The sequence below is a fragment of the Cuculus canorus genome, chromosome 19 (assembly GCF_017976375.1).
Source record: "Cuculus canorus isolate bCucCan1 chromosome 19, bCucCan1.pri, whole genome shotgun sequence".
NCBI lineage: Eukaryota > Metazoa > Chordata > Aves > Cuculiformes > Cuculidae > Cuculus > Cuculus canorus.
In genome coordinates this window covers 2,993,857-3,005,831 of record NC_071419.1, presented here as the reverse complement: position 1 = coordinate 3,005,831, position 11,975 = coordinate 2,993,857, and the positions used below count along the sequence as shown (strand labels likewise).

At 54.6% G+C, this 11,975-nt stretch overlaps 2 protein-coding genes across 8 annotated transcripts in view; one reads left to right on the top strand and one right to left on the bottom strand.

Moving 5' to 3' along the window:
- The first annotated feature begins 269 nt into the window (after nt 1–269).
- On the top strand, nt 270–8,928 carry DNLZ (DNL-type zinc finger). The gene is made up of 5 exons (XM_054083868.1): nt 270–446; nt 1,426–1,565; nt 2,197–2,303; nt 6,280–6,354; nt 6,633–8,928. Exons 1-5 carry the CDS (start codon nt 270–272, stop codon nt 6,674–6,676), a joined length of 543 nt encoding a protein of 180 aa, XP_053939843.1. The 3' UTR covers nt 6,677–8,928.
- Nucleotides 8,929–8,936: 8 nt separating this feature from the next.
- The window catches only part of GPSM1 (G protein signaling modulator 1), an 89,357-nt gene continuing 86,318 nt past the window's right edge, over nt 8,937–11,975 (bottom strand). For all 7 annotated transcript variants that reach the window (XM_054083864.1, XM_054083861.1, XM_054083860.1 and 4 more), the window contains 2 exons: nt 9,866–10,074; nt 8,937–9,471 (listed from right to left, as the gene is read on the bottom strand). In XM_054083864.1, the coding sequence (XP_053939839.1) occupies nt 9,283–9,471; nt 9,866–10,074 (398 nt within the window). In that variant the 3' untranslated portion in view covers nt 8,937–9,282. The remainder of the gene's footprint in view (nt 9,472–9,865; nt 10,075–11,975) is intronic.

Below are 11,975 nucleotides of genomic sequence, written 5' to 3'. Positions count from 1 at the left end.
CCATCCCTGGAGGTGTTCAAGGCCAGGCTGGATGGGTCTTGGAGCCCCTGATGTAGTGGAAGACTGGGAGGTGTCCCTGCCCATGGCAGGGGGTTGGAACGGGATGGGCTTTGAGGTCCCTTCCAGCCCAGACCATTCCATGATCTCTGCCCTCACCCAATATGGCGGTTGCCCTCACCAACCATGGCGGCAGCAGCACTCACTATGGCGGCTGCCCAAACCAAATATGGCGGCGGCAGCACTCACTATGGCGGCTGCCCTAGCCCAATATGGCGGCCGGCCGCCATCGGTGCGCCTGCGCCTCCGCCATGTCCGTGCGGCGGCTGGCGCGGGCCGTGGCCGGGGCCCTGCTGGGCTCCGCGCCGCCGTACGGGCCCCGCCGCCCCCCGCCGCCCCGCCGGCCGCTCTGCAGCGCCGCGCGATACCGCCTGGTGTACACGTGCAAGGTGCGGGGGGGCGGGCACCGAGCGGGACCCGCTGCGCGCAGGGGGAGGGGCTGTCCCAGAGATCTCGGGCATCTGCTATTACTTTCCAAGGACCAGTTTGAATTATAGAGCCGTTAGGTGGGTTGGGTTGGAAGGGACCTCCAAGCCCATCCGGTCCCACTCCGGCCATGGGCAGGGACACCTCCCGCTGCATCAGGGGCTCCAAGGCCCATCCAACCTGGCCTGGAACCCCTCCAGGGATGGGGCAGCCCCCACTGCTCTGGGCAGCCTGTTCCAGGGCCTCCCCACCTAAACAGTGAAGAAATTCCTCCTCATGTCCAGTCTAAATCTGCCTCTCTCCAGTTTATACCCATTGCCCTCATCCTGTCACCACAAGCCTTTGTGAACAGCCCCTCTCCAGCTTTCTTGTAGCCCCTTCAGGTGCTGGAAGCTGCTCTGAGGTCTCCTGGGAGCCTCCTCCAGGCTGAACAACCCCAAATCTCTCAGCCTGTCCTCATACGTGAGGTGCTCCAGCCCTCTGATCATCTTCATAGCTTCCTCTGCACCCATTCCAACAGCTCCAGACCCTTCTTATGCTGAAGATTCCAGAACTGAACACAATACTCCAGATGAGGTCTTATAAGAGAGGAACAGAGGGGCAGAATCCCCTCCCTCCCTGCTGGCCACGCTGCTTTGGATGCAGCCCAGGACACAGTTGTCCTGGGCTGTGAGCGCACATTGCCATCTCCTGTTGAGTTTCTCATCAACCAGCACCCAAAGTTCCTCTCTGCAGAGCTGCTCTCCATTGCATCACAGGGTGTCATCCAGAGTGACCTGGACAAGCTGGAGAAGTGTGCCTTCATGAGGTTCAACAAGGCCAAGTGCAAGGTCCTGCACCTGGGTAGGGGCAATCCCCGGTTTCAGTAGAGGATGGAGGATGATGTGATTGAGAAGTGGAAGCGGTCACCACCATCATAACCATGCTTTGTTTTTTCTGTAGGTCTGTGAGACCCGCTCGGCAAAATCCATCTCCAAGCTAGCCTACCACAACGGCGTGGTGATCGTGAAGTGTCCTGGCTGCGGGAACCACCACGTCATAGCCGATAACCTGGGCTGGTTCTCAGATCTGGAAGGCAAGAGGTGAGTCTGCCCCAGTGAGGGAAGGGGCTGTTGTCACTGCGTCCTCCGGAGCCTGCACGTTATTGTATTGATTCTTTCAAAACGTGGTTCAGAAAAAACCAGAGTGTTTGCTGGGTGTAATGTTGTTTCATTCCATTTTTCACAGCATGCAAACAGGGTTTTATAATCTCCTGTAAATTGTCTGTTGCTTCCTGGGATCCAAATTAGTGGTGTAGATCTGCAGCAGCGACTGTGTGACACACATCCATCCTTGTTGGTGCCAGCACTAGCTGCCTGTGGGGTCCTTCTCCTCTCCCTCAGCCTTTATCCATTACTGCTAGGTTTCCCTGACTGTGTGTTTCAAATATATAGACCCATCTGCTGCTGAATTTCAATGATTTCTAACTCCCTGTGATACCTTCAAAAATTTCCGTTTAGCCGTTATTGCTAAATTATTGCTCCTAATGGATGAAAATAGTCCCAGAAGGTTTGGGTGGTTTTATCTGCTTCCTGGAGAAATACCGTGTTAATGCATGTGTTAATTTACTGTGAAGTGTTAATTCTGAGAGCAAACGTAAGAGACTGAGATTGCGCTTGACTCTTGTCCGGCCTTTGCTGTGGTGTCACTGTTGGTTTTCACATTGCCGTTAAGGAATATCGAGGAGATCCTGGCAGCCAAAGGCGAGAAGGTGAGACGTGTGACTGGTGAGGAAGCCTTGGAACTGCTTCTGGAAGGCTCAGCAGATCCTGGGTCTCAAGGTGAGCCCACAGAGGGAGAAAGCGGGGAAGCCCTCCCAGAGACTGGTGGCAAGGGCTCGACCTGACAAACAGGATCTGCGATGGCAAGAGAGACTTTTAACCTTTATTCTCTGATTTCAGTGGTCTGTGTTTAAAATAAACCTGGGCACTGGTCTGTTTCTGTTGTGTGTCTTTGTCTTGCGTAATTTTGCCTTTGATCAAGCAAATGTTTTGAGAGCTGGAGTGCAGATATTTCTCCTGGTACTTGTTTTTATGACTTTTAGGCCAGTCATAGTGCTTCAGCGATGTTGGAAGCCCTGCTTTGTTCTCTGCTGAGAAGGGAGCCAGCAATTCTTTCTCCATGTGCTTTCGCCTGGAGAGGTGCAGCTGGAGGCTTTAGCAATATCTCCTGGCCCAGGTGTTGTGGGGCAGCAGCCGATGGCAGAGCAGGAGGAGGTGCACCTGTGTCAGAGCAGAAGAGGCCATTGACACCACCTGAGGAGACGGACGGACTCTGTGAGTTTGCAAAGCCAAAACGACCCTGGCAAGAGGGTCAGATCTCTGGCTGCTACTGCAGTTATTTATGTGTTGTTCTTGTTTCTGTGCCCCTCATGTCAGGGCTGAAATCTTCTGTATTTGTGGATGACAGTGTGAGCGGCCCTGTAGGAGCATCACCCCCTGTGCTTGGGATGATTCGCTCCTTGGCACTGGGTTGTGCAAATTCCTGGTTGGTGAGGGGGAGGATGGGTGTGAAGGCAAAGGAAGTATTTGTGAAGGATGTTGGAGATACGTAGAGCACCCAGAAATTTGTTTTAGAGTTACTTTACAGATACTGAGGTGCTTGTTAATGCTACTGCTATGCGTAAAATCAGCTGGAAGAAAAAGTGATAATTTAGTAAATGAAAAATGGAGGCACACAGTGCTTGGGTAGGGATGAATTAGGCAGTGAGGTGATTGTGTTGTACTTTGTTAGAGTTTACTTCCTCTGAACTACAGTGAAGTAGCTGCTTTCTTATGGTTTTAAACTTGCAGTCAGAGAGTAATCCAGGTTGGAAAAGATTTCTGGAGGTTTCTAGTCTGCCCTTCTTGTTGAGAGGAGGATGCTTAGGGTCTTGCATTGAATATCTCTGAGGGTGGAGATCCCACAGCCTCTGTGGATGCCTGTCCTGGTATTTGACCAATCTCATAGGGGAAAAACCCACCACCTAACGGGAATTTCCCTGTGTTTCAGCCACACCCATTACCTTCTTTCCAAACACTGCACTTCTGAGGGCAGCCTGTCTCTGGTCTCTGTGCTCTCTCACCTACAGAGAGCAGTAAAATTCCTCTTGGCCTTTGTGTCTTCAGGCTGGACGGACCCAGTTCTTGCAGCCAAGCCTATCTGGGTGTTTGTGGTCTTTAATCAGCCAAGTATTCCGTGAGGGCACTGCATGTTTTAATGAGTGTTAACGAGTTTACTTCATTCACCTGAAGTGTTTGTAGTAGCTTTATGTGTGTTGCACTGTGAGCTTGGATCAGAGCGACCGGAAGGCAGTCATGTTTTCCTGTTTGTGGGTAAGTTCAGGGTGATGAATCAACACTGAGGGGCAGGAGCTTCCACCTGCCAGTCAGCTTGGGTGTGCTCAGCTCCTGGTGAAATACAGAGCAGTCTGACACAACGAGGTGTGAGAATGATCCACGCGTTAATTAAGAAACAGGAGTCTTGTGTCTTGGAACACTGCTGTGTGCTGGCCCTGTTGTAAGTCGCTGGTGTGTATTAGCGCTCTGCTGGAAGAGTGGTTATTTTATTACCCTTTACCTGACAATCAGCATTGTTTCCATCCTGCTGATGCCTTTGGTGAGGTGGAACGGAGCAGCTGTTGCAGGATCCATGTTGCCTTGGAAACAGTTAATTTACAACCTGACTGTTTTATCCTGTTCTCCTTACCTTTCCAACCTGTTACTGTGCTCCAGCTAGGGAAGGCTGGTGCTGGCTTTTGCTGTGTTACAGTCAAAACTGTAGCGAGGCCCATCCATATTGGCTTTTAGTGGATTTTGGTGTTTCCTGAGTCTGGTATCCTCTGGTGCTGGGTGCTCTGCAGGCAGGACAGCGTGCAGATCTGGGGATGGAGGGTGGTGTGGTTTTGCTGCTGGTAAAAAAGGACTTCTGTGCTCCTTGTTGAAGGGCATTTGTCTTGAAAATAATGTCACAGGGAAGTGTGTCTGCTCTCAAAAGAAGCCAGAGGTGAGCTCACCTTGTCTAGAAGCCCAGCAAACCTCACTTCAGCCAAAGATCAGGTAGAGGGAAGAAGAGAAGCAGCCTTTCTCCTGAGCTGAAGGTGTAAATATGGTTAAAGAGTGCTGTAAAAGCACTCAAAGTGAGGCAGAGCAGAGGAAAGCGCCCAAAGGTGCAGCCAGCCAGGGCAAGGCTCTGTGGCACAGAGGAGGGGGTGATTTCAAGGTGGGGGCAAAGCAGGGTTTACAGAATGGGTGGCAAACATAAAGCTATTTGCACGTTCCTTGAAGCTTTTCACTGTGGTTAAGGGCCAGATCCTGTTCCTGAATCCTGTCCCATGAGAGCTTTTCTGCAAAAGGGTAAATACTTTGCCTCTTGTTTTCTGCCTCTTTGAGCAAATCCTCCTTTTGTAGTGCAGCCAGATTCCAGAGTTAATCCGGGGCCGTGGGACTCTGATGGGTTGTCTGTCGGCTGTAGGGGTTCCTGGTGCTCTGGCTCACGCGCAGCAGGAAAGCAGCGGTGGGAGCCTTGTGGGGCTCGGGAGTGAGAGGTGACGGGTCTTGAAGGCCCAGGCAAGAGGCAGGCTGGGGTGCAGGGCCTCGTTTGCTGAGGTTATGTGACAGCACCCACTGCTGCTTTTTGCTCTCAGTGTGCGTGAATGTGTTGTGTGCTCTGTGTGGGACTGTGCCTCCTGCTGCCTTTTAGATGGCAGTTCCAAACCCCACTATGCTTAGGGGTGCTGTGGAGGACTCAGCTGTACGGAGGAGCTGCTGGGAGCCTTTCTGTGGGATTTGCCTGTCTCGGAAGGGGCAGCTGGGCAGGTAAGGGTTCTGCGGCACTAGTGCAGGCGTTGAGGAGGGGTACTGCAGGCTGTGAAGTGAATCGCCACTTGTTTGTGTTGCTTGTATGGGGTCTGCCATAGGTGGATTCTGGGCTGCTAGATCCCAGTGTAGACAGAGTGGCACAGCAAAGGTAAGCGAGCCCTCTACTCCAAACTGTGTGCGCAGTGTCTGCGCTGTGTCGCTGGGCTGTCCAGTGCAGGGTTAACTTACTGCAAAGCTGTGCAAGGGTTACCTTAGCCCACAGCTGTGTCTTGGCCTAGTGGGGTCCCAGGAGATTGCAACTGAGAGCAGCTGAAAGCTCTCTAGGCACTGAAATTCACAGTGCCTGCGGTGCTCTGGGCCAGTGCATCCATCCCTTCCTGCAGGCTGGGAGCCTTTCCGGCCAGGTGAAGCTCAGTGAAGGCTGGAGCAGTAACAGCGCGGGGCTCTGGGGAGAGGTGAGGTAAGTGCTGAGATGATTTGGCAGATGAGCAATACAGAAATCTCCACGGGCCTGACATCAGCCCTGTCTCGCAAGTGCCTCTCAGGGCACGTGCACAGCTGAGTGGGAGAGATCAGCTGCTTGCGTTCCTGCTGGTTTTGAGTTTGTTCTTCACCTCAGACCTGCACTGGGGCAGCACCCTGTGCCTGCAGCAGCTCAGAGTTTACAGCTGCAGCAGCACCACTTTGCAATCCAAAGCCAAATGATGAGTTGGTCTGTGTTAGCGCTGCACGCACCCTGCCTTTCTGGCGGATGTCAGCATCGGAGAGCTCTTCCCTGTGTGGGACCAAGCTCTGTGGCTCTGGGAGAGGGAAGGGCTGGTGCTGGACACTGGTGTGCTGCTGTCTCTGCTGCTGCAGGGCACAGACAAACAGCAACCGTTGCAGGCTGTGGGCTGCTCTGGCAGTTCAGTTAGAGCCACTGCCTCCTGCTCACAGAGGCTCTCTTTCTGCTTAATAGGTGCTTTGAGGGAAAGAATATCTCTTGGAGAGGAAGTGCTCCTTTCCCCATCTGCTAAGGACAGAAAGACCACAGGTGAGACCCCCTCACTGACTCAGTCACTCACTGGAATTTCACCTGTTCCAGAGAATCCAAGACTCTATCCTTTGTGTACCTGGGGCAATGGTTCCACCCCCACGTCACACACAGAGACTTCTAGCACAGAGTTTCCCATGTCCATGCACTGAGGTGTGAGAATGCCTGATGGGAACAAGCTGGTGGCTCTTCATTAATGTTTGATCAGGACTGGCAGTAGCCAGCACAAGTTATCCAAGCGTGGGAAGACCAGCTGTGACTTGGCTTTATCCCCACAGGGCGCAGGATCCAAAAATCCACTGTTGTCAGGCCCACGTTCTAGCGAAGTCTAATGCCCTGCTCCCACCTGCTGCGCTGGAATGAGCCAGCGCTGCTGCCCGCTGCTCAGGATTGATGCCAGGGGCTCTGCACAGCACTCGCAGCTTTTTTTCCATTGGTATCTGCCACTGAGGAAACAAGGGATGGCTTTGGGGCCAGGCGCCGAGCAGGCACCGAGATGGGGCTGAGCTGGAGCCTCCGGGCAGGCCTTGAAAGGAAAGGCTCGGCCCTGATCCTAGAGGAGGGCTCAGCTCAGCAAAAAGCCAAGATTTTTCTCGGCCACTGCAGGGCTGTTTGTTTGCCCTGGTGTCGCTGGGCTCGGGCTATCCCCGCGCAGCAAATGCTCAGGGCTTTGTGTCTCCCTCCAGGCAGGCAGAGGGATGCTGTGTGGTTAGGGTGGACACAGTGGCTGCTGCCTGAGAGACCTGTGCGTTCTTAATGTAAAGGGATGTATAGATGTGAGCATATACACTTATTCTTAACATGTTAAAGAGACAGATACCACCACCACCAGAGACCACCACCCACCCCCAAACCCATTGCAAAAGGCCAATGTTAGCTCTGCTGTCAGCAGCGAGGCAGGCTGGCTAAGAAATAATGGAAATGAATTCTTGTCACTGAAGCTTAGACACAAATATTTATTAAGCACAACCCCCCCCTTGAGCTGTATTCGTTTCTAATATATTAATTCATTTGGCAGATTATCTTTTAGAAAAAAAAAGTACCTGTGGGTTGGAAATTCCCCAGTAAAATGACATTAGCAAATGCACATGTAAAAAATAAATAAGCTCATACATTCAAGTATATGGCAAATAATTAACACCTCTGAAAGCTCAATGGTCAGATTCCAGTTCACCACCTGGCTGAGCGCTGCACAGGCTCGAGCCTGCAGCTGGTCGAGTCACCTTCATCTTCAGTGTTCTCTGTACAAACTCAAGCCAGGTCGGTACGCAGGCGGCTGGACAGGTCCTCCTATCCCTCCTCCGGAGTCGAGCAGCCCCGGGAAGGAGGCCGGGCCTCGGCCAAGCCGTCCGTGCAGCAGTGTAGCAGGTGAGTGCTCACTGGTAGCAGGTAAAATGCAGCTACCCCTCCGCATAGTCAGTGCAGGCAGGTTAAATGCCCGATGAGCAGCATCACTGGTCTAAAAATCTTACTGCTGGTTGGAAATGTATCCATCAAATGCATTTCAAATAGAAAGTGCTGATTTGTTCTCTGTAGGAACATATCTGCTTTGGCAGAACTCATTACTGGAGTTTCTGAAGTCCAAGATCATCTGTCTGGTCAGGCAGAGAAAAAAATACGCCAGTTCCTGAAGTTAGATCCACACTTCCCCCTCCTCTCTGGGCTTGCTTATCCAAGTGTTCCAAAAGGGGAAGGAATGGAAATAAATGTAGACCCTTGTGCTTGTGTGGGGTGGAACAGCCAACCCCAGTCTGGAGCTCTCGTGGGGCTGCCTTTCGTGGAGACAGAGTGGGCGAAACAGGAGTGCCTTGCTGACAGCAGCTTTGCCAGGGCCTGCAGGGACAGCTGAAAGCTCAGCGCTGGTTTTGGGAGAAACAAGGACAGGGAAGGCCTATTATTTCCAACTGCTGTTGGACATAAAAGGGCAGAGAGGATGGTTCCACTCCTGACAAGCCGTGGCCAGAAAACTTTGTTGGCTCTTGAAGTGGGTCCTTGCCGAATGCAGGCTTCTGCCTCAGGCACACTCACCTGCACACAGGACAATCCTGCACAAGACCTTTGGCTTGGCGGCACCTGAGGCAATGAGTTGCTCAAGTCCTCAGCAGATGGGCAGCGAGATTTCCTTCCTCGCTCCCCTGGCGCAGGCCCCTGTTGGCGACCCGCAGTTGGGGCTGCGCAGCTGGCGGGTGCGTGCCAGGCTTTGTTCTAGACTGAAGCTGGGGCTCTGCTGCACGGCTGCTCTCTAGGGGTGACCAAATCCCACTGAAGTTTGGGCCGGCAAGATTTTGCTTCTGCTCCGGCTGTCTGGGAATAAGAGGAGCCCTCAGCAAACCTGAAATAAACCCTAAGGTCTGTGGGGCTGCGGCTGGGGTGGGGCAAGGTTTAAAAGGACCAGTGTGGCCTTTGACGGGGGGCTCGTTTCCTCCTGTAGAAAGAACAAAGCTGAGCAAGATGTTCCAGGGAAGGATCCAGAGCAGTGTGTGTCACCTCATGATGCAGGCAAGGCAAGATGACTTCAAAATGGCAAAGATGCTCTTCCCTTCCCCCTCTGAATTAAAAGTGTTGTGGAAATAAAAGACATCAAGGCTGGGGTCGGGTACCCGCTCTGGGCTCTTCCTTTGGCTGACAGCACAAGTTCCCAGATTTTTAGGTGATAAGCAAAGGGGCTGCTGAAGTCATCGTCCCTTCAGCTGTGCTCAGTGTTACAGTGGCCAAAAAAACCCCCCTTGTTTAAAAACCACCCCCAGCTGGAGGGCTTTCCTGTAACACTGCCGCTGCGGAGCAGCCAGGTGCAGTGCAACAGCGCTGCAGCTCCTGGGAGAAGTCTGTGGAAGCGCAAGAGCGCTCAGGTTTGCACCCACTTACACTTACTTTCTTTTTAAAAAACAAATGAAACCAAAATAACCCCCCCAAACCAACCCCCAGTTCTTAGCTGGAACCAGGCCTCTGCTGCTCCTCTGCTGCCTCCTCCTGGGCTGTGGCCAAATCTACCCGCTGTTCGTCCATGCGTTTGGCCTGGACGCGCTGGATGAGGCTGAAGAAGTCTTCGTCCGGCATGGTGGGGCCACGGGGGATGGAGTCTGGTGGTGCACAGCGCTGGTCGTCGATCCTGGAGGACTGCACAGGGAGGAGAACAGGCACTAGGTCTGAATCTTGTCATGGAAGTTAATGGGCTGGGACCAGTGCCCAAGAGGTGTCCGGAGCACGTGCTCCCTGTGCTGGGGTGCAGGGCAGCAGGAGCAGCAGTGCTCAGCCCACTGTGGGCTCTGCGCAGAAGGGGGATTCTCCAGCCACCCCCTTCCTTGCAGAGTGGTGACACAGCACAGCCCTCAGTAAAGGGTTAAAAAGAGGCCAAGACCAGCCCTGCCGGCTGCCCAGGGCTGTGGGTAGGTGGCTGCTGGCTGCAGCCCTTCCCCACAGGGCAGGTGGGGTCAGGGGATAACATTTCCCTGTGTGGGAGAAGCCGGTGTCCCCCCCTCTGGCTCAGCAGCCCACGTAGCCCTGCCGGTACCTGACACTTCATGAGCATGTTGAAGAACTCGTCCCCGGGCTCCTGGGCGTCCCCCTCCACACGCAGGTGCCCCAGGTTGTTTTGCGTTATCCGGAGGCCTGGCAGGTTGCCCACGTTGGCACGCTGGTCATCCAGCCGTCTGCTCTGGGAGCTGGCGATGAGATCGAAGAACTCTTCCGTCTGCGGCGATGCCATCAAGGAGGACTGTGCTGTGAGTGGGGAGAGGAGCGCAAAGCGGGGTCACAGCTCTGCCTGAGCTGCGGCTCTGCTCTCCAGAGAGCCCCAATCCTCGTCACCAACCCACTGTTGGAGCAGCTGCGCTGCAGCCCAGCCTCGCAGCCAGGGGCTCGCGGTACAGCCAGACCCCGGGGCTGAGCTGGGTACGGTGCTGGCTTCTTGTGTGACCGGAGGCATCTCCTTCCACCCTGCGTGGGGAGCAGGAGCAATCCCAGTGCCGGCAACACAAGCGAGCAAAAACCTGCTTTCAAAGCACCAGGGAGCAAAGCCCACTGCCCTGCCTCACAGCCGCTTGCTCCCTGTTCCAAAGGCCTTGGGCTGCATCCCCGGAGCTGCCCTGCATGAAGGGTGAGCAGGGCTGGCTGTGAGGACCCTGCCTGCACACAGCTCCTGGCGCAGCCGCCAACACCTTCAGCGGGACCCTCTCTCTGCCCTGCCTTCCCTATGGGAAGCAGAAAAGCTCCGGTTCAGCAGAGCCGCAGTTTCCACTTCCAGCTGGAGCACAGCTCCCCCAAGGGCTGCGCATGCTGCCTCCAGCACACTCGCTGGCCAACAAACTTAACAAACACATCCAAGTTAAGGGGCTGGCTGTGAAAACAGCGCAGAGCTCCAGAGCGTGCCTCCCACTATAAGGCTGCCCTGCACGCGCCCACCCATCCGGCAGCAAAGCAGGAAAGGAGGTGTCTCGGCAGGGCAAAGAGCAGAACCTCGCGTTTACATCCCCTGCTGCTGGACCTCCCGCGAGGGGCTCCCTGCCACCCGCTGCACTTCACCAGCTCCAGGAGGACACCAAGGATGCCACCTCAGCCTGGAAGATCCTGTGCCAGACATCAACGGGTGCCTGTGAGCAATCGCTGTTGTTTGTAGCACAACTACTGGCAGCCGCCGCTGCTGCTTCCACTCAGGTTTCCACCTTGAGCCAAGAGGCATGGGCCAACCCACACCCCACTCGGAGCACAGGGCTGGGCACACGCCAGCAACTGCTGGTGAGCACAGAGCACCATCCTGAGAGTCAGATGTAATTCCAGGCAGGTAATCAGCAAAGCCCAGGCCTGGCTAAGATGCTCCCCTGGCAGCACCTCCTTCCCAGGTGACCCAGAAGCCTGGGATTTTTGGGCACTGCCGAGGTGAGCCCTGCAGACGGCCAGGCTGTCGTGAGCTGCAGGACCTGCTTCACAACACACGTGAGAGAAACACTCGTGGGGTCTGGTTCTTACGGTGCAGAACAGAGCCAGCTGGGGCGCTGCCTGCTGGGAGGGGGCTGGCAGGGGTCCCAGTACAGAACCCACACACCCCATGGGTGCTGTGGAAACCCCTGCAGGGAGTGCCCTGGTGGAGCACCGGAGCAGCTGCCGGGCTCCACGTGGCCAGGGCACAGCCGTGGTCCCCAGCCGCGACACGTCTGCCCCAGGCAGCATTGCTTTGGCAGCACCGAGGGGCAAAGCGACAACAGGACAAAGAGAGGATTTTCCAACACAGCACACAAGCGATGCCGAGACCTCAGCAAAGAGAGGGAAGTCAGCCCCAGCCCTGATGAAGACTCTCAGGCAGCACACAACAGAAAGAGCCTGTTGGCTCCTGGCAGCTTTGTGAGGCTCCCAAACAACAGGCGCTGCACTCAGACAGGGACAAGAGGAAGAAAACTGTAAGTAACCCTGCCCGTGTTGCTCTCCCAGCGAGCACAAAGCTGTTGAGGAGGGGGTGCCCTGCACCTCCCGATACACCATGCTCTGTGCAGAGCCCCAGCCCGTGGAGTTGCAGAAATGCATAAAACCCTCAGCGCTGATGCAAACATGAGTTTCTTCCCCTTCACCTTACAGAGAAGCCTTGAAAATAACGTCTGAAAGGCTTAGAGACCAAACGAGGACAGAAC